General features: G+C 46.7%; 1 protein-coding gene and 1 long non-coding RNA gene across 3 annotated transcripts in view; one reads left to right on the forward strand and one right to left on the reverse strand.

The window, feature by feature from the left end:
- Positions 1 to 2451: 2451 nt before the first annotated feature.
- On the reverse strand, positions 2452 to 20655 carry LOC138265328 (uncharacterized). Of its 2 annotated transcripts, none has more exons than XM_069212949.1 (2): positions 18958 to 20655; positions 2452 to 4845 (listed from the first exon to the last, which is right to left on the reverse strand). In XM_069212949.1, exon 2 carries the CDS (start codon positions 4828 to 4830, stop codon positions 3628 to 3630), a length of 1203 nt encoding a protein of 400 aa, XP_069069050.1. In that variant the 5' UTR covers positions 4831 to 4845; positions 18958 to 20655; the 3' UTR covers positions 2452 to 3627. The 2 variants fall into 2 exon arrangements, with proteins under 2 accessions (XP_069069050.1, XP_069069049.1); XM_069212948.1 differs by having other exon boundaries at positions 20286 to 20603.
- Positions 20597 to 22206, forward strand: part of LOC138265330 (uncharacterized) — a 149763-nt gene continuing 148153 nt past the window's right edge. Inside the window, exon 1 of the long non-coding RNA XR_011199342.1 lies at positions 20597 to 20779. This is a non-coding gene — a long non-coding RNA (uncharacterized lncRNA). The remainder of the gene's footprint in view (positions 20780 to 22206) is intronic.

The following is a 22206-nucleotide window of genomic DNA, read 5'->3' on the forward strand; positions in this document are numbered from 1 at the left end:
TTTTTGCCATTGCTGCATTTTAAGTGTATCACCTTGCACCGTGCATATGAATTTCACAAGCACTGTGTTTTCACTTTGCACAGAGCACTCTTCTTCCAATTAACGTGAGATGCTGCCATCAATTGTATATGTGAAAATGAAATAGACGTTTTTGCCATAGCTTCTTTTTTAATTACGTTGTATGGACTAGAGGTCTCCAGCTTTTCAGTAATAAGAGCTAGTTTTGTTAAATCAAAATCACTCAGAGCTATTAGTATTATGTTGTAATGGAGACCACAACAGACAAGATTACCTTAGTGGTCACCCTACGCAAGATTACCAAAAGTGCAGCAGGAGGGTTCCAAACAGGAATGTAAAAAGGCTTTTTGATTAGAAATGCCTTTAGGTAGGTAATACATAACAACCACAGCTGCCGTGCCCCAGGTAATAATATTAGCAATAAGTCACCCCATCACCACATGATTTATCGGTTAAATATCGGTGTTAAATACATTTTGAAAAGTCTGTCATTTTTCTCCTAACATCAGCTTATAGGTTCTGAAAATACACACATTTTTGTTTCAAATACATTTTGTTAGCTGTTAATTAATTCAACCAAAGCTTCTAATTTAGAAAGCTGGGCTTTACACAGGAGAGGTGCTTACATGTAGCCTCAGAGCTACCAGTAGCTCACGAGCTACTCGTTGGAGAATCCTGGTATAGACAATATGCTGATTTCAAGTTTTGTATGAATCATCAAACTTCTTCTCTAAACGATACCATTTGGGACGTTGTTATAAGTTAAGTGTATTACCCTGGTCCCTCTGGGCTCATAAGTGACAATATCAGACTGTGGCACCATTAGGCATTGTTACACCATATGTCTAACTAAAAAATGCACTTGGCAATGACCCAAAGAGCTTCTATGAGAAGAAGTAATTTTAGCTTGGCTACTCACAGCCCAAAGTATACCTGCATTTGTTTGTTTGCTACCTACCAAGGCTCAAGATTTACAACCTTCTGAAATTTTCAAAACGTTTCTAGGATTACGTGTGGGGATCTGCACCAGATTCAACTCACCAGGCATAATCCCAGAATAGCTCTGATAATCTCATTTCTTATAGTAAAAATAAAAGGCATATTTTTTTTCAAACGAAAAAACAACCAAATGGAAATGCTCTTGCAAAAACTAGGGGTGGGTGGTGAACTCCGTTTGCTGAGTTTCTCCCACTCTGCTTAGAGTGCGAAGTTCCAAAAAATAACTCTGCCTAGTGGAGTTTTTTTCCTCGCTCGTCAACAGTGAGTTGGCGAGCGTGAACAAGGAAACTCTTACTCAATATCACCTCCCGGCGAGATTTCTCAACGCCCCTTAAGCCTAGATTTTCTAAGGTTTTGCACTGGCGCTAGAGCAAAGCAAATCTGCAGCAGTAATTTATTTTACAGTGCAAAAGGTGCCCTTTCCACAACAAAATATCCACTTTGCGTCAAGGAGACATCATCTATCCCCTTCCCTCAAACACATGCTCCTCACTTAACATGTTTTCTCTTAGTTGCACTCACTCAGTAACACCGAGATTTTTTTTTTTAGAAGCCCTTTAATTTTCTTTTAGAGCTAATGACCCTAGGCAGCACCCACAGAACACCACTGAGCCGATCAGTCAAACTCCAGTTGTTTTTTATGCAAAGCTCAATCTACTAAAATGGACAGTCTGGGCTTTGTGTCAAAACTTAACCCTCACTGAAAGCAGGAGCAAACACAGGGGGGTGGGTTCTCCCAGAAACAGACACACTAAATGTGTATTGCAGTGCACAGCAAGCCTTCTATGTTTCTCTAAGCGTAGGAATTTGTAATGGAAGAGTAGGCTTTTGAGTAAAAAATGTATATTACAGTACAGACTTGCTTCCGCTCCATGTTGTAAAGATGTACACTGTTCATTCTAGCCTGTTTGTGCGCCAGCATACAGAAAACAATAGCAGCAGTCCAATATTCGTAGGCAGTTCTCTGGGGTTTTTCCTCCTCGCTCAAAGCAGTGCTTTAAATTTGATTTCTAATCTGCATTGCATAAAACCTTTGTAAATATAGCCCATGACGTCTTGGTCACATCGATATGAACAAATCACCTAACAGGGACAGAACCCAACGCAGTTGGATAGATGCTTACATAATGTTTGATGTTCTCTATATGTGCTTTTAGTAACACTTCTTTAGATGTCTTCTTTCGATTGGGTCACATACACTCACCACCATGCTCAAATTGAATGAGACGAATACTGTGATTTGATAGAAATTGTAGAATGCCTACAGTTATCATGGATGGCGGTTGGCTTTTGGTTTCTATGAAAGCTGTGCTTGGCAATAGTGGTCTACTTTGGGACAAGGTGGCGTCTTTAGGTTACAACTCCTGACATTAACAAAACAACAAAAAAAGAATTACGTTTGTTTTCCGTTACACAGACGCAAAGAAACACAAGTCTCTTACACCAAACAAGATGTTTATTATCAACACAGAACAATAATATTCTAAATGGTAACAGCCTCTAACAAAGACCAATGTTGCTTTATTTGCTGGATTTAGTGCCATTAGTCAACTTCAGACAGGAGTGATGGAGAGGACTTGTGATCCGCTCATGGACGCAATGCAGGTCAGCCGCATGTTCATTTGAAGGACCACAAGGCTAAGTCAATTCTTCAGAGCAGCCCACAGATAGAAAAGGCACTCTCTTGAACAAGCGGTTTACAGATTACCGTTGATTCATAACTCTGCCATATTAGATTCAGGAGCACAAGTAACAGGCTTCGTGAATCAGTCTTTAAGGGTCTCATTATGAGTGCCACGGTGTTCATTTTGTTTTGTGACGGCCATCATTGGTAATTACTGAGTACTCGTACTAAGGCTGTAAAATGACATTTGGGCCCTATTTTCAGGGTAGAGTTAAACGGTCATCCAAGAAGCTCTATATTCCTGATTCATAAGGAGGACTTACCCCTCAAATCATTTCCAGAGATTGTTGAGATTTCGTAAGCATTATCCCAATTCCGCCTGCACCAGAAACAGCTGCTATACTGGTGAGAATATTTGAGTACCACCAGAGGTTCGTTGCATGCGACGGTAATTATCTTGTGATCTAGACCAACCCCCTTCAACCTAGCATGACCCTATACATTGGTGCTTCTTTGAAGTATCACCCAATCTCCAGGAAACTCGGCCCACAAAAGTAAATATGTTCACATATTTTTGTGATATGTGTTTTATCCTGCAGTAAGAAGGTATGGTCAGCATCCTATTTGTTCGGCAATCTCAAACAAATGCATTTAATCTTTTTTAAATCTTCAGTTATCTCCCAAGTTAAACACCTGTTTTGGAGTACAGGGTACCAATATGTATAGCAAAACAGTATAAACACAAACAAGCTCAGACTTTCTAACATACTTTCATAAACACATGCTGCCTAATATGAAAAGTAACATTTTCTGAACAGAAGGTCCACTAGAACAATGTCGGGGGAGGAGGGTCTTCTGTATACAATCGATGCAGACTACTAGACCTCTCCACAATTACACCACTCAATAGAGGAACGAAATGGGCTGGGTGGGCTTATGGACTTAATGACCTGACAACGGTCAAGTCCTTTGCTTCTTCCACTTCATTACTCTTCTGTTGCCCATGCCAGAGCATTTCTCTTCTCCATGTGTGGCACCACTGCATCGGTGTAGAACTTTTCCAGCTTTGGCTCAGTTGCCTCCCAGAACTTGGCATCAAACTCTACGGGGGCAATGGCTGTCTCCTTCTTGGTGTACACCACAAAGTCTGTCTTTTTTAAGCCAGTGGTTGCCATCTGAGTCTGCACCTGTGTGTAGTAGGGGTGGTCCTTCTTGAGGGCATAGGAATCACCATCTTGTGTAAGGCAGAAATTACCATCTTTGCAGGCATCCCTTATTGTGTTGTCTTTGTGTTTGTATGGACACTTAACCTCCAGGAGGCCAACGGGTTTTCCAGTTGAATTGTCCTTGACAATGCCATCAGGGCTGGCAGCCAGCCAGTTCTTCTCTGGATGGATGAAGAGGCCACAGTCTTCCACTTTGACGCCCCTACTGTGGTTCCTTGACTTCAAGTGCTCATACTCCTGGACTGCTCTCTTTTCGTTTCTAATTCCCCACGACATGGCTGGGGTCTGTATGTTAGGGCTCTGATTCACCACCGCCTTGAGGTAAGACTGTGGGACCTCCGAACTCTTGCCATTCACAAACTTGCTATTGGCAATCTTGTGTGCCACAGAGGCTGTGATGCGGTTTTCTCGCCATTCATGCCATTTAGGGTTGTCCCGCTGACCCCTTGTTTCGATCTCAATATCATGAATTTCCTTCTCCAAGCTCTTGTGCCAAGTATACAGTGGTTCTCCTTGTCCACCTTCTTTCGATGGCATCTTCACAGGTGTAGTTCGTGTTGAATGGATCCCTCTTTCAGACTGGCCACTGCTGGCAGCATTGCGGGTAGGGGTAGAGTTGGAGGCATTTGCTACTCTGGCTCTACTTTTCCCTCCTTCGTTCGCTGATGACCGAAAGCCTGCTTCCTGGTTGTTGTTCATGTCGCCTTGGAGGAAGCTGGTGGTTGCTGCATATGAATGTGGAGTAGTCTTCCTGGAACCTTGACCACTCGCTGATCTGCCTGTATCCTTATCACTAACATTTTGAGCCCTGGTAGAGGGGGCACTCCGAGCTGTGGGTGTTGTCTTAGCCCTGGTTGATGAGAGGGCTGATCTGGAAGTTGATGGTTTGGATGGTGGGGCGCTTGCACCCCCCACACAAACTGAGTCCCCACCAGTTGTACCATCTTTTCTAGGTCTGCCCATTCCTGAAGTTGAATTCTAATAAAAAGACAGAAAAGTAACATCAATAAGTAAACAGCCATTAAAGACATAAGGGTACAGCTCTTAAATGCAGATGCACCCATTGGTGCAATAAAGATTCTCATCGACAATTCCAGCCAAAACAGTTCAGTCTATCTTCCTAGAATGTTTAACATGTTTTTGGGGTTTTCCTCCACATACAATTTTGAAATTAAAGTATATACTTTACAGATAGAACCCGAAACGCTCACTCCTTATGGATTCAATTTAAAAGGCACCCTTCTTTAAAGAACTGTACTTGTATAGCACTAAAAAATAAAAACCCAATAAAGATTACTCAACCTTCACTACCCATGACCCGTTTTTATGGCGGTTGGGAACATGTTGATAGCTTTTCCCAGTGCTCATTTTTTTATTTCATTTTCTTCATCAGATTTCACCAGTTTATTTTGAGCCTCAACTATATAGAATTATGATGGAGAATATCTGGGTACAGTGTTGTTGTGTCTGTGGGATGTGGCTCACTGTTTCGGACTTGTTGTGTGTCTTGGTCACCACACATTCTACAAACCTATTCTTGATGTGAATCTCTTTCAACTTCTTCACACAATGGAAAAGGTCCTTGAAGTGTACAACGGTTCATGAAGAGACCCAATAAAACAACTGGGAAATAGGAGAGAATTCGTACCTGCACAGAGGACAATTAAAATGGGCACTAAATGCCGCCTTGTGCACAAGTGTTATTATATCATGACCTCAGTTCCAGCCATATGAGGTGATAGTTCAAACCTTATGTGACCAGTGTCTGTGGGTCGGTATCCTGACGAGGCGGGGCAGTGATGGTGGGCACACACTATTTCCCTGCAATGTTAAAAGTTTAACATCCAGCAGCACTGTCCGAGATGCACACCAAAAGGATAAAATAAGGAAAATAACCTGCCTATAACACCGATTCCAACTTGAGCGGAGCAAAGTGTCTTTATGGTTTTATGCATTCATTTTTTTCGTTTGATAATGAGTTTTCTATATGTGATTATTTCGTACAGTAATTTTATATGCAGAAAAACTGCATGTGGAAAACCATCCGAAATTACTGTATGGTAAATCCATATAATGAGAAATCACTCCCATGAATTAAGTGTTGCATGACATTTCCATGTTAGAAATTAGCAACAAGCAACACTTTCTGTCCAAGACATGTGGAATGTGTGTGAAAACAACAAAAAAACAGATTTTCAAATTAATATTCTACAAATCAAGGATGGTTGACATAATGCAGATAAAGAAAATGCAATGCCCAAACAAAAATTGAAAAACAACAAATAAAACAAAAACAAGCACAACAAGGCAGTAGAAAAGATTAAGACACGTTTAAAAAAAAAAAAAAAAATCACACTAGAAAAGCTATCAAATCGTCCACAATCTCATACAGGGCTGCTGTGCACTTACTGGACCGTGGTAGTTGTCTGATCTGGAAAAACGTATGCATATTAGTTCAGTTAACTCACATAGTACAGGAATAACGGTGTTATAATTGCACACTACTAGTTATCTGATCTGGAAAAAGTTATGCATATTAGTTCACTTAACTAACATAGTAATACCCTCCCCACCCTTACCAGCAAAAAGGGGGGGGGGGGGGGTGAGGGGTTGGAAAAGTATTACTATTTTAGTTAGCTGAACTAATATGCATAACGTTTTCCAGATCAGATAACTATACCAGTGAGCAATTATAACACTGTTATCTCAGTATAATGCTCAAACAATATAAAAGGATGGAACCCCCTGTTAGAATTTCATGTCAGAGCAAGTAACGATAACTCTGTCATTACGGGCACACTGAAAATGACTTCTGAAAATGCTAATAAAGTGTATAAAAAAATAAATTTAAAAAACACCTATAATCTAGTTCTTCATCTGTCACCTTTCCAGGTGGCAAGCCCTTTCAGCACATTCCCTCTACCTAAATGCTATCCTAATTGTTGTATAGCCAGCCTTTCTCCAGGTACAAGAAAGGCATTTGTGTAAGACAGCGTTCTCTTTCTGGCAACCCTGACTCTTTACTCCACTGTCGGCGGGCTGGGATGAAAGCGGCTCCATGAAGACACCTCTACAAGTCTGCTCCGACAGTCGTTGTGGAATTACCGCCCTCCTTTGGTCCATGGCACTGGTATACTCGCTGAAGTGCAACGAACTCAGTCAGCACAGGACATCTGCATCTTTCGCCACGCTTGTCTCTAAAACCGGCATTCATAGCTTTGTAATCCACAGCAGGAAGTCAGACATAACCTCTCCTCAGTTGGCAGTGAGACCAGTGGACTCAGGGCACTTCGTGGGTCTTATCAGCACTCCCCCACCTTTCCTCTGCTCCTGCTGGTTCACTCCAGGCTCGACAACTGGGGTCTTCTCCACAAGCCGGCAGTCCTACAGGTCAAGACTCTCTCCTATAAGGAAGCAGCTACCAGGATCATCAGCAGACCCACAGCTTCTTCCAGTGAAACTTGCAGAAAGCAGGAGATATCCCCTCGCCTTTGACATACTGGCTACCAGCGATATCTGTCCTGGACACAGCAACCCTTTCATGCCACCCAGAGTTTCCAGGAGCCAAAGTGACCTCCGCCAAGTTACAAGAGCTTTAAAAGGTCATGCATCTCATATTTGGGCGGCCCAGCACCTTTGAGGCCCCTACTGATCTCTCGCCACCAGGTCAGCCCGCCAAGGCCAGTCAGGCCCCTTTGATCCGTTGATGGATCCGGAGAAACGCCACTTAAGTCCTCTTGACCTTCTCCGGCGCCAGCTCCAATGTTGACACCCCGGCACCACAGTGTGGCCTTCCCCATTGGCCTTTCCAACAACTCTGACAAGGAGCGGGCAGGCAGTGTCCAACACTAGCTCCAAAGAGACGGGGGCAACCCCCATTTCAAAGTCAGTGTTTTATTCTTCTAATAGGCCTGTACTTGGTGAGGAATAGAAGGAGTTTGAGGACACTTGTGTTTACCAGTACCCAGGAGACGCAGAGGACAACTGGTATGAGTAGTTGGCAGATGCCAGTGGTTTGGACACCTCCCCAGATATTGACTTGTCCATGGCTAAAGAGGAGGGTGCCTCATTTGCTATGGTGGTGAGGAGGGCAGCTGAGATCCTGGATCTTATGCTGCCCTTAGTGGCAGTCAAGACAAATGTCATGATGGAGGTGCTTCAGCCAAGAGTTACCCCATCCGAACCTTTACTCCCTTTTAATGAAGCACTTACAGATGTCCATCTTCAGGCCTGGTCGAAGCCCTGCACAAGGGCTCTTGTGAATAGGACAATTGCCTGCCACCTCACCTCACTCCGAAGTATCCCAATTTGCTCATCCAGCACCCCACCCCAGAGAGCCCAGTAGTCCAGGCCTCCAAGTAGAAGTAGGTCATGGTTGCTATTCTAGCTACTTTCTGGTGCCCAAGAAGGACAGAGACCTTTGTTCCATTCTAGACCTGCACCTACTTAATCCCTCACTGAAAAAGGAAAAATTCAAAATGCTCTCACAAGTCCTATTTGCACCGGACCCAAGAGACTGGATAACTGTTGGAATTACAGGATTCTTGTTTTCTAATCCCTGCCTGCCCACAGGTGTTACCCTCAGTTCACAGTCAAGTAAGAGCAGTTTCAATTTGTCACGCTCCCCCTTGGTCTTACCAGTTCCCCTCGGATGATCACAAAAGAAGTGATGGCAGTGGTTGCACTCATCAGTGGAGGTCAGGTATTCCAGTCTTTCCCTACTTCAATAATTTGCTGTTGAAGACGGCCTCACCCCAGGCAGTCGTCTCTCACCTTCAGACTACAGCAGACTTCCTTCAATCACTGGGGTTCACCATCAACATGCCGAAATCACACCTTACTTATTCTCAGACTCTCCCTTTCATCCGAGCTGTTCTGGACTCGGAGCAGTTTTGGGGCTATCCTCCTGAACGGTGAGTCCAGGATAATAAGGCTACTATACAGATGTGGCAGCATCTATCCTAGATTTCGGTGAGACTCACTCAGGCTGTTGGGCCACATGGCCTCCTCCAGCCTTCCTGTAATGCATGCCTGCTCGCATATGAGAGCTTTGCAGTGAGACCTGAAGTTCCAGTGGACACAGCATTAGGGGAAGCTCTCCAACATTGCTCAGATTTCGGAGGGAACTTCAAAAGACCTGCAGCGGGGGCTGATGAACCATGATTGGGCCAGTCGTAGACCTCTCTGCCTTCCCCAACCGGAGCAGAGTCTAGTGACAGATGTGTCACTTCTGAGCTGGGGTGGCCATCTGGGAGAGATGGAGATCAGAGGACTTCACATCAACTTGTCAAAGCTCAGAGTGATCTGAGCTGGCACTGAAGGCCTTTCTCCCATCAACCAAGGGAAGTCTGGTTCAGGTGTTCATGTACACCACCACCGCCATGAGGTAATGCAACAGGCAGGGCGGGTGGGGTTGTGGACCCAAGAGGTACTGCACCTCAGGACATGGCTGGATCGTCAGGGCATCATATCCTTGGTGGTTCAACACCTGGCAGGCCTCCCGAACGCCAAGGCAGACATACTCAGCTGCCGATCCCTAGCACCTCCACCCAGGACAGGCTAAGTTTCTGACCACAGAGTGCACAAAGGCACTCACCCCATGTGGTCAGAAACTAGTCTGGAAGTGGCAGACTGGCACAGACCGGTCAGCCTTGCACTAGCAGTTGGGCCATCATACAGGGGGCATCTCTAAGATGCCAACAATGAAATTTTCCCACACAAGCCCCCCCACCCACACCCCTACAAACAAAAGAGGATGAGACTAACCTGTCCCAAGAATCATTTCATTATCTAAGTGGAAGAACCGGGAATGGCCATCTGCATTTGCATGGACAGCCCCAGGTCTGTGTTCCACTACAAAGTCCACTCCCTGTAGGGATATGGACCACCTCAAAGGTTTGGGGCTCTCTTTTTTCATTTGTATGAACCATCTGAGAGGCCTGTGGTCAGTTTGAACTATAAAGTAAATACCAAACAAGCATGGTCTCAACTTCTTCAGTGAGTAAACCATAGCAAAGGCCTCCCTCTCAATGGCACTCCAACGTTGCTCCCTGGGGAGTAACCTCCTGCTAATGAAAGCCACAGGCTGGTCAAGGCCATCATCATTAGTTTGGGATAGGACTGCTCCTATCCCATGTTCAGAGGCATCTGTCTGCACAATGAAGTGCCTGGAGTTTTTAGAACTGGTGCTGAGCACAAAGCTTCTTTTAGGGTGTCAAAGGCCTTTTGACAGTCTATGGTCCAGTTTACTTTCTTGGGTATTTTCTTGGAGGTAAGTTCTGTGAGGGGAGTCACTATAGATCCATATCCCTTCACAAACCTCCTGTAGTATCCAGTCAAGCCAAGGAATGCCCTGACTTGAGCCTGGGTTTTTGGAGCTTCCCAGTCCAGAATTGTCTGTATTTTGGGTTGTAAGGTTTGCACTTGGCCTCCACCTACAAGGTGGCCCAAGTATACAACTCTTCCCTGCCCTATCTGGAATTTGGATGCCTTGCTAGAGAGGCCTGCTACTTGCAGAGCCTGCAAAACCTTCTCCTGGTGGACCAGGTGACCCTGCCAGTTGGAACTAAAGACAGCAATATCATCTAGATAAGCTGCACTAAAGGACTCAAAGCCCGCAAGGACTTGATTCACCAAGCTTTGGAAGATGGCAGGAGCACTCTTTAAGCCAAAGGGGATTACAGTAAACTGATAATGTCAATCAGGTGTTGAGAATGCTGTTTTCTCTTTTGCTCCAGGTGCCATCCTAATTTCCCAGTACCCTGCAGTTATGTCAAAGGTACTCAAAAATGTGGCTGCACCTAACTTGTCAATCAGCTCATCTGCTCTGGGTATGGGGTGAGCATGTGTCTTGGTGACAGAATTGAGTCCTCTGTAGTCCACAGAAAACCTAATTTCTATCTTTCCATCTTTGGTATGAGGTTTGGGGACCAAGACCACTGGGCTAGCCCAGGGACCGTCAGAGTGCTCCATTACCCCTAACTCCAGCATCTTGTGGACTTCCACTTTGATGCTTTGTTTGACTTGGTCAGACTGAATATTTAGTTTTTGACAGGTAAACTGTCTCCTGTGTCCACATCATGGGTACACCAATGTGTCTGACCAGGGGTCAAAGAAAAGAGCTCAGCATGCTGTTGCAGGACTTGCCTACAGGCAGCTTGCTGTTGGGCAGAGAGGGTGTCTGAATAGACCACACCATCTACTCTCCCATTCTTAGGGTCAGTTGAGAGGAGGCCAGGGAGAGGTTCACTATCTGCTTCCTGATCCTCATCAGTAACCATCAACATGGTTATATTTCCCCTATCATTATAGAGTTTAAGGCAGTTAACATGGATCACCCTCTTGGGTGCCCTGCTAGTGCCTAGGTCCACCAAGTAAGTGACCGACTCTTTTTCTCAAGAACTGGGTAAGGGCCACTCCATCTGTCCTGAAGTGCCCTTGGAGCCACAGGTTCCAGAACCCAGACTTTCTGTCCTGGTTGGAATTCAACCATTGCAGCCTTTTGGTCATACCACAATTTCTGGAGTTGTTGGCTGGCCTCACGGTTTTTGGGTGCCTTTTCCATGTACTCAGCCATCCTTGAGAGGAGGCCAAGCGCATAGTCCACCACATCTAGTTTAGGCTCATGGAGAAGTCTCTCCCAGCCTTCTTTTACAAGTGCTAGTGGTCCCCTTACAGGATGGCTAAATAGAAGCTCAAAGGGGGAAAACCCTACTCCCTTCTGTGGCATCTCTCGGTGGACGAAAAGTGGGCATGGCATGCCAGGAGGACATCCCATCTCCTTTTGAGTTTTTCAGGGAGCCCCATGATCATGACCTTCAATGTCTTGTTAAACCTTTCAACAAGGCCATTAGTTTGTGGACGATAACGGGTGGTGAACTTATAAGTCACCCCACACTCATTCCACGTTTGAGGTAAGCTGACATGAAATTGGTACCTCTGTAAGAAACCACCTCCTTAGGGAAACCCACTCTGGTTAAGATACCATAGGGCTTTGGCAACTGCAGGGGCAGAAGTTGACCCAAGGGAAATTGCTTCGGGGTATCTGGTAGCATGATCCACTACTACCAGGATGTATTGGTTCCCCGAGGCTGTGGGAAGTTCAAGTGGACCCATAATGTCCACACCAACCTTTTCAAAGGGGACCCCCACCACTGGAAGTAGAATGAGGAGGGCCTTTTGATGGCCACCTGTCTTGCCACTTGCTTGACAGGTGACAAGGGAGCTATAAATTGCCTTACTTTCTGGGACATATTGGGCCAATAGAAATGGTCCATTAATCTGTCCCATGTATTGGTTTATCCCAAATGCCCAGCTAGGGGGGTGTCATGGGCCAAAGTGAGGATAAACTCTCTAAACTCCTGAGGCACTACCACTCTCCTAGTGGCACCAGGTTTGGGATCTCTTGCCTCAGTGTAAAGGAGTCCATCCTCCCAATAGACTCTGTGGGAGCCATTGACATCTCCTTTTTCCTGTTCAGCAGCTTGCTGTCTCAGGCCTTCAAGAGTGGGACAAGTCTTTTGTCCCTGGCACGGCTGTTCCCTTGAGGAGCCCCCTGGGCCCAACAGCTCTACCGGGTAAGGCTCCGGCTCCATGGACTCATTTCACTCAAGGGACAGGACATCTCCCTGGGAAGGGAGATCCAGTTTCTTTTGCTGTACAGAGGCTGGCCCCCCAGTCCTCTTACCTTTTCTCTTCGAAGGTTGGGCCATTATTCCAGGCTCCAACACTTCTTTTTCACCCTGTGCTCTGCTCTGTGCTCTTGTTTTTTACACACACCACTTCAGGGATACCCAGCATGGCTGCATGGGTTTTGAATTCTACGCGGAGGACTCCAAATCATTCCCTAGCAAACATTCTACTGGGATTTTCAGAAGAGCCCACTACCTGTTTCAGGCCAGTAACCACTCTCCATTCTAAAGTCACCATTGCCATGGGATGGACCTTAGTTTAATTGTCAGCACTGGTGACTGGATATGTTTGTACAGCCAAATACTGTCCTGGGGAAACCAGTTTGTCTGTCACCATGGTGACACTGGCACCTGTATCCCTCAGGGCTTCTACCTTTGTCCCATTTGTCAAGAGCTGCTGTCTGTATTTTTGTGTGTTAGGTGGGCCAGGCAGCTAGTGTGGCTATATCCATCCCCCCCCCCCCCCCCCCCACCAGAGACTAAAGTAGCTTCAGGGTCGACCCCGGTTTGCTCTGGGCACACTGTTGATCCCACTTGGAGACTGGCTATTCCAGTGCTAACTAGAGTTGAAGTTGTGGGACTTTTCTTGGAGCAGGCCTTGTCTCCAGTTTGGTGTCCATGCGGTTTACAGGTGTGACACCAAGCCTTCTTGGGATCAAATTTTTACCCTTATACCCATTTGTGGATTGTGGAGAGGCTCAGGCCCATCCTCCTGAGCAGGTTTTTGGGGCCCGTGAGAAGACTCTTTAGTTTTGTCCTTGGATGTCTCACCGCCCTTCCCCTGGGGAGGCTTTGTGACCCCTTTTGTTAGGTCTCCCCTGTGGAAGTCTTGGTCACCCTTGTCTTGACCCAGTGGTCTGCCTCCTTTCCCAATTCTTGGGGAGAAATTGGACCTAGGTCTGCCAGATGCTGACACGGCTTGTAATTGAACCAGTTACTTAACAGATGTTCTTTCATAAATAAAGTATACAGCCCATCATAGTCATGCACTCCACTGCCAGTTTCCAACCATCTAGTGTTTTGACTGAGTGGTCAACAAAATCAACCCAGGACTGGCTTGAGGTTTTGTGAGTGCCCTGAACCTAATTCTGTACTCCTCATTTGAGAATCCAAAGCCCTCAATCAGGGTAGCCTTCATGAGGTCATAAGATTCTGCATCTTTACCAGAGAGTGTGAGGAGTCTGTCCCTACACTTATCAGTAAACAGTTGCCAAAGGAGAGCTTCCCAGGGAGATCGGTTTAGCTTTCAAGTTGCACAAGCCCTCTCAAAAGCTTTGAGCCATTTGGTGATATTATCACCTTCTTCATATTTTGAAACGATTCCTTTAGGGATTTTTAGGGTGTCAGTATTCTCTCTGGCCCTATTTATGGGTGCTAAACCGATTTCTGCTCTCTTCCTTTCTACATCTAGGAGCTGCTTCTCCAAAGCTAATCTTTTGGCCATCCTTGCTAAACGGATGTCTTCCTCATTGAGGTGGTCCTCAATATTCCCAGAGGGACTAGACTCCCCTATGGAAGAACCAGAATCTCTGAGTCTGATTTTTGGAGACGGGGTCTTGGAACCCTGATCTCCCTAATTAGGGTAGGAGAGGGGAGTTCTACCTCCTGATCCCCCAACCTCTTTCCCATCTGAGGGAAGCTCTTCCCCCTTCAGTAGGATGGTCCCTAGTGTGCTCTGCCAAGAGGTCCTGGAGCTTGACCCAATTTTAATTTTTCTTAACTTGCAGAGGGACCTTAGGTCTGCCATCCCTTGATACAGATAAGGGGTGAGGTGGAGTTCCATCACTATATCCTCGGAGTTACTCATTATGTCTCTAAAAGTTGGGATTACTTTTTAAGAAACTAAAAACTACTTCTAGTACTTAAATCCTAACGTTTACAAAACTTTTAAACTTAAAAATAAGAGATGCTAACAGGGACTTACAAAAGGCCCTAGCAGGACTTTTAAAAATTTGGAAAAATAGTCAAAATTCAAAAATACATTTTCTAATGACAATTTTAGAATTTAGTCGTGTGATCAGGTATTGGCTGAGTAGTCCAGCAAATGTAGTCTTAGACCCCACCGCTGATCCACCAATGTACGAAGCTGGCTCTATATATATACTATATCAAAATGAGATATATTGTGAAGAGAGTCCAGGGGTTCCCCAAGAGGCTTCACAGAGACAATATTAAGATTATACTAATGCTCTATTTGTGGTAGTGTGGTCGAGCAGATAGGCTTTTCAGAGGGTAGTGTTAAGCATTTGTTGTACGAACACAGGCAATAAGTGAAAACACACACTCAATAACTTAACTCCAGGCCAGTATTTTGTTAATTTGTTTTGAGAACCACAAAAATCATTTAGCAGGTATGTACATTAAATGAAAGGTTCTTTGCATAGTAATAGTTGACTTTGAATAGATTCAATATTGTACACAGTTTTCATTAAAATGGCAAAAAGCTATTTTTAGTGGACACTGCAATTTTCAACAGTTCCTGGGGGAGGTCAGTACAGTTTCAGAGGTAAGTACCACACTTACGGGTACAATGGACGGGTTATAGGTAGTCCACCACTGGGGGATCAAGGCAGCCGCAAACACCCAGCACCAGCAACACTGGGCCGGTCAGGTGCAGAGGTCAAACAGCAGCCAAAATAACGTGGACGCCTATGGAGACAGAGGGTACTCCGGTTCCAGTCTGCTTGCAGGTAAGTAACCGCGTTGTCGGAGGGCAGACCAGGGAGGTTCGGAGGAGTGCCGGAGGGGCACAAAAACCACACCCTCAGCGGTACGGGGGCGGCTGGGTGCAGTGTGCCAACAGGGTGTTGGGTTCTCAATAGAACTCTATGGAGGGACCCAGGGGTCATTTAGACGCTGCAGGCAGGGCTCAAGGGGGCTTCTTGGGCAAACCACTGACTGGACAAGGGCCGCTGCTGCACCGGTGGTCGGTTTCTCATGGGCCTGGGAGCTGCAGGTGCAGTGCTTCTCCAGGCATTGGATATCTTTGTCTCGGGCAGTCGCGGTCAGGGGTGTCCTCGGGATTCCCTCTGCAGGCATCGTAGAGGGGGTGCAGAGAGGTCAGCCCAGGGTGGACACGTCATCGGAGACACCTGGGGGTCCTCTCTGGATAGTTGATTTCTCTGGATACGGGGCGGGCGCTGGGTGAGAGTAGTGGGGACTCACACTTCTGGAGTAAGGTGGGAGTCCATTTATAGATGGATGTCTTTTTTTCTGGTTGGGCAGAGCCGCTGCCCACAGGAGTTCTTGGTCCTCGGTGATGCAGGCAGCCCCCTGGAAGCTTTTCGGGCGTGAGGGGGGGGGGGGGCTGTGAGGTCATCAGGAATCTGAAGAGCTGGGTTCAGGGTCGCCCTTAAATACTAAATTTAGGGGTGTGTTAGGATTAGAGGGCAGAAACCAATGGCTACTGTCCCTCAGGGTGGCTACACCCTCCTTGTGCCCACTCCCTCTGGGGAGGGGAGCACATCCCTTTCCCTTTTGGTCCTAATCCTCCAAAGCAAGATGGAGGATTTCTCAAGGAGGGGGGTCACTTCAGCTCTGGTCACCTTAGGGGTGGATCTGACTGAGGGAGTGACTCCTCCTTGTCCCTCTGGACATGCCACTAAAAGTGGGTGCTCGGCTGGGGGGGTGGGGGCATCTCCACTAGTTGGAGTGCCCAGGGCATAGTAACACCAGGCTTGAGCCTCACCCCCAGGTGTTACAGTTCCTGCAGGGGGGGGAACTGTGAAGCACTGCCACCCACGACAAGCTTTGTTTCTGACCCCAGAGTGCACAAAGGCACTCACCCCATGTGGTCAGAAACTCATCTGGAAGTGGCAGGCTGGCACAGACCGGTTAGCCTTGCACTAGCAGTTCGGCTAACATACAGGGGGCATCTCTAAGATGCCCTCTGTGTGCATTTCTCAATAAATCCCACACTGGCATCAGTGTGGGTTTATTGTGACGAGAAGTTTGGTACCAAACTTCCCAGTATTCAGTGTAGAAAATTGGTGCTGGAAACAGGTAAGCAGGTTCCCAGTACACTTCCAATCAAAGCTGGCATCAACACTAGGCAAAAGGTTGGGGTGAAGATGCCAACAGTGGCATTTTCCTACGGTGCTGTGGAGTTTGTGATGACAAACTTCCAGACCATAAACTCAGTATGGCTACCCTGCACTTACAATGTCTATGAATTGACTTAGACACTGTAGGGGCATAGTGCTCATGCAGTTATGCCCTCACCTGTGGTATAGTGCACCCTGCCTTAGGGCTGTAAGGCCTGCTAGAGGGGTGACTTACCTATGCCACAGGCAGTGGTTTGTGGGCATGGCACTCTGAGGGGAGTGCCATGTTGAGTTTGTTTTTTCTCCCCACCAGCACACACAAGCTGCAAATCAGTGTGCATGCACTGAGTGAGGGGTCCCTGAGGGTGGAATAGTACGTGCTGCAGCCCTTAGGGACCTTCCCTGGCCACAGGGCCTTTGGTGCCAGGGGTACCTTTTACAAGGGGCTTAACTATGTGCCAGGGCTGTGCCAATTGTGGAAACAAAGGTCAAGTTTTAAGGAAAGAAAATTGGTGCTGGAAACAGGTAAGCGGGTTCCCAGTACACTTCCAATCAAAGCTGGCATCAACACTAGGCAAAAGGTTGGGGTGAACATGCCAACAGTGGCATTTTCCTACACCAGTCTGCCTACCTTTTAGGCTGCACCTAAGCCCTCTAAAGAAGAGGAAAGACTCCATCAGCTAGAAGAAAAGAGTGTTGTTATTCTATCTTGCCCGCACACAAGATTTTCCAGGTGGATGATCACCTCTTTTTGGGGGTATGTAAAAGCCAAAAAAGGAAGGTTGATGCTGAAACAGACTGTCTCACTATGGATGTGGTCTACATCAAAATCGGCGCAGCATTGGCCAAAAAGCAACCTCCTGAATTTTTGCCAGCTCATTCCACCTGACCCAAGGCTGTGACCACTGTGTTAGCACACGGAACACTTGCCCTTGTTATCTGTCAAGCAGCAATGTGGGCTTCCTTGTACGTGTTTATGAAGCACTACAGCCTGGACAGTCAGGTTCAGTGGGACACGCATTTTGCCCATTCGGTCCCACAAGACTTGCTAGTCTAATCAAGTGGCAGCCCCAGTTCTGAAGAGCTATTGTTGGGTATATATTCCAAGGTAAGGAGCAGGGCTAGAAGTCTCCATCAGATGTATAAGTGCGGTACTTTCAGTAACGTCTTAAATGGTAGAGAATATCTAGCCGCAGGTTCCTTACTCTGCAAACAAGTAAAGGGTTGTTCCCCTTTGAAAGGGCCTTAATATTACACCCCAGTGGTCAGTGTTCTTCATCGCTCTGTGCTTCTGGTGTGAAAAGAAAGTGACTTCAGTGTGCTGGTGCCTATATAGGTGCAGCATACGTCACTTCCTTTGCGGATAACGCCACGCGGAGAGGAATGACGCCACCAACTGGAGTGAAATGAGACTGCTCACAAAAACGTCCGGACCCAGTCTGGGGGCAAGGGGATTTTTCTAAGGTAAGGAATCTGCAGCTAGAGTTTCTACCAGATGTTACCGGAAGTAAGTAATTTGTTCCTCCAAAGAGGTGATAAAAAGATAATTCTATTGCTCCTTAATTCACACATAGCAACCACAGCATCCTGAATTTTCTCTAGATTATTGATAGCTGGTGTTATTTCTCAATCAGTGGTTCATCTTCCTCCAAACTGCATAAAAACGATATACACACACGAGTCTTTGCAGTATGTGAATTAACCTACTGAGCTGCTTTACCAGCTGCGAGTTTTTAAGCCTGAACTTTTAGGAAACGGGTAAAAATAGGAATCGGTGGCCTAAGCAAGGCGCTTTAGTAAAAAATTAGCAGAGGCTCGTTTCATTTTGCTCTCTTTCTATATAGAGGAGGTACGACCGTCTGAAGCACAAGCCCGGGCATGCCATCCTGCGACCCCGGCGTGTCTGAATCAACGCTGCATGTGAGCATAAGTCAGAGGTCTCACGGGAGCAGCTGACATTCCCACAGGCAACTCGCCTCTAGGTGTCTGACAGCATATAACAACCGCCTTGGTTCCTCAGAGCTTGCCAATTCTAATTTTATTAGAAGTACTGCCGAGACCAGGATATGGCAGGAGTGGGATGGGAATAGCACTAGACAGCACTGGTCGATTTTTTATCACATATATTTACAATTCGGAGTACAGACGGATTACACGATTTAAGATCAAATGCCGATGCCGGGATTAGAGCACAAATCCTTGCGGCAAAAAATAAATCGTAGGCCATCCCGTATCTGAAACTGGGAGGGGCTATGGAGCTAAGGTCAGTGATGCCGACTTTCTAACTAGTGAGCCAGTGACTTAGCAAAAAAATCAATAAATACTTTCGTCACAATATATACATATATTATTATTACCTTGAGTAATGTAATTGGTGCTCCGGTAAAGCGATCCAATATCTGCGAGCCTTGTTCGGGTATATGAAACGGAAAAAATGTTTTTTAAAAATACGTGAGCAACATGACTAAATCAAAGCTCTTAACCCAAGATTTGTGGTTGGCATTAAGCGCCAATGTCCCTCCGGTGGAAGAGGGGATTGGATAAATGACTTTGCACCCAAGGGTTTTATGGTGGGTTGGAAAGGAACACACAGACAGTTAGGGATATGTAGACAGGATGGTGGGGCATGGTGGTACCGGTTGTCCCTCTTTCCATTTGGACCATTGTCCGAGGGCACCAATCTCGAGGGTAAGGAATGCACGTTGGGAGAAGGGGCTAGATTTAGGTGGGAAGGAGAAAACAGACAGTTATGGGATAAGACTAAGAAGGCTCCAGGTAACACGCCTGGAAACAAGGAGACGGCTGGTAATTCCGATGCTGATGTAGAGTCGTAGGCAAAGGCTAAGGGTTTGCCTGTTGCCATGAGAGCATGCAAGGGAAAGAAGATAGGGGTGAGCAAGGTACTGCAGTGGCTGAGGGACGATCAGACCCTGAATGGGGAAGCAAAGGCCCGAAGGAAAAGATTGAAAGGGAGAAGCCCGAGGGCTGAAGCGGGTAGAACAAGTTATCCTGGGATGCCCGAAGGCACGAGAGGGGGACACGGAAGAGGGGCAGTGGGCGTGGTGCCAACATATAACTTACTTTTTATTGAGGGGCAGACTGGAGTACTCGAGTCCACACGATCAAAGGACCCTCACCTAGGAAGGCGGAGATCCCAGAATTGGATGGGTGCGCTCTGAGCACACATTGTGTCATAGAGAAAAACTACTGGTTCACACTGTCACCACCTTGGGCACAGAGAGGGTGCTCGGGAATAGATGGTGATATGATCACTGGTTATGCTTAAGCATAAAGTCTCCTAGGTACATGACATAGTACATTATTGTGAGGCTGTTGAGGACACCTTAAGCTAAGAGGATGCTGTACACAAGGAGGTGCTATATATAAAGGGGGAAAGGTGCCAACATAAGGAACCAGGACAGAAGTTGGTGCTGAACAAAATCGGAGAAATGTATTTCTCTATGACTGAGACTGAAACTGAGGCATTTTTAGGCGAGAGACAGCTAAAAGACGTTCTGCAAAAATGAAACTAAGCACAGGGGGTGCTGCGATGCAGGACAAGGAGGGCAATGAGGTGGAAGGCTGCTGGGGTCACAGGGCACCGCATACAAGACTTAGGATGTTTGGGAACACTCGCATCCCTGTGGGGGAGACCCTCCCCCTGCAGACCGATGCCGTTCCTTACCTGCTGCTGGGGTCCTGCCTCAGTGCACCCTCAGTCTCTGCCTCCTAGGGATAGTCTCCTGTCTCCGTCCACCCTCTGCCCCTGGTGTCCCGCCTCTCTGCCTCGGCTGTGTGAAGCCCCAAAGACTCTCCCTCCTCTTTATGCCGCAGTTCCCCTCCCTAAGTTTCACTTTCCAAACATGAGTCAGACATGTCTGCTCCTCCCGGCCCAGCCCCGCGCCTTTTTCCGTGGCACCAGTTCAGGGTCTGAGTCTCCTCCCCCAGCCCCGTGACACCGCCTGGTCCCGCTCCACCCCGGCCCGGCCTTCCGCTTCCTTCTCTCCCGTCCCCGCCAGCACGAGCCGCGGCCTGAAGTGTTTCCTCTTCTCAGTGACAGCGCGAGGAAGGGGCGGGACACTGCACCGAGGGGACGGGGGCCGTGGGGTCGAGGATAGGTGCAGGTGGGGCAGATCAGCGCACGGACGACTGGAGAAAAGAGAAACCCCGTGTAGAAGGGTAGGGGAGGGAGGGATGCCTGCCACGGCCATTCATTTTATTTAGTGTATTGTTTATACCCGTTTTCCCTCTATTCCCCCTCCCCCCGCGCGTTCCTGCTCGATGGTATGTCTTGGAACGTTGCGCCATGCAAGGTTCTAAGTTGGGCGTTTAACGGCCTTGCTGATGCGGTTCTGCTCTCCACCCTCCCAATTGAAAACGGAATAGTGAGCGGTCCACGTGGGCCCCTAGATCGTGTCGTGTCCTAACTTTTTTGCAACTGACAACTGATCGACTTTCGAAAAAGGATGTATAAAAAAAGAATCAACGTCAGCGTTTTAGTTCCAGTTCGTATTTCACAACTTTTACTTCATCTTCCTCTCCCTAGGAGCGTGTGCGGTTTCCAAGGTGTTGTTACTGCGCAGTCTTTTAGTGTAGTATGTTACTCGTGTCTAGGGCATACTCTGAACTGCGTCGCCTCCAGGTGTATAAAACCTGCCACAATTGAGAGCTCTGGAGCTGAGGCTGAAGGCAGTGTGAGTTTCTAACTGAGCCCAGAATACATACTATTCCGATCCTAGGGCCAGATGTACCAAAGGATTCTACCCATTCTGTGTCTATGGGAAAAAGCTTTAGTACATATGGCCCCTAGGCCTCTGCGGAGTGCGCAGACCGGTGGTCAAGGTGTAAATGTGATTCTGTACGGATGTGAGTGACAGGTACATAGTTGTCAAAATATTGATGACAAGTAAAAGCAAATACACTGCTTGCAAGTGAGTGAGTGTGTTGTGAAGTGAAGGAGATGCAAGGAAGTCCATTCAGGAGAGTGAAAAGAAGGTGCCAAAGGGGAACGAGATGAGTATAAAGTAGGCAACATGTCTTTGGATGAAGTAGTATTCTTTATTCAGGAGGGAGGCAGGTGACGTCCTCCTCCTGCCTCTTCTGTGACAGGAATTGCCACCTCACACAGTTTCTTCAGTTGTACTGTAGTCCTACCCCTTCTAGTAACTCATGGGTAGAACAGAATAAATTGTTTACTGGCTATCCCATCAAGAATATTAGATTTTATTAAAGACACGGAGGCGAGGATTACATCTTTTTTTCCTTTACTGAATAAACAAAGCAGCCAATCACACTAAGAAAAACATTAAACTACACTTCCCATGAGCTCCAGCCTGCAGTCTTGTCCAATCATATAGCATCCCTGTTGAATAAAAGTTGTTACCACAATAGTCCTCCCTCTTTCTTTGCAACATCAACAATAATGCATCAATAACTAGAGTCCCAAAAAGCTTCTTTGAACACCAACTTGACAGTTGCAACCACAAACCCAAACACCATTGGCGAGGTACTCCTCTTTCTCAGAACTGGAACAGGCCTCTAAACGATAGGATCTTAACCAGATTCACATGGATTTGTTATCTGCTCCTAGTGAAAATATAAAAGTC

This window comes from Pleurodeles waltl, chromosome 11 (assembly GCF_031143425.1).
Source record: "Pleurodeles waltl isolate 20211129_DDA chromosome 11, aPleWal1.hap1.20221129, whole genome shotgun sequence".
Taxonomy (NCBI): Eukaryota; Metazoa; Chordata; class Amphibia; order Caudata; family Salamandridae; genus Pleurodeles; species Pleurodeles waltl.

Bases quoted from the DNA above. Each gene is read 5' to 3' on its own strand.
- LOC138265328 (XM_069212949.1), bottom strand. From the start codon at position 4,830: ATGGGCAGACCTAGAAAAGATGGTACAACTGGTGGGGACTCAGTTTGT.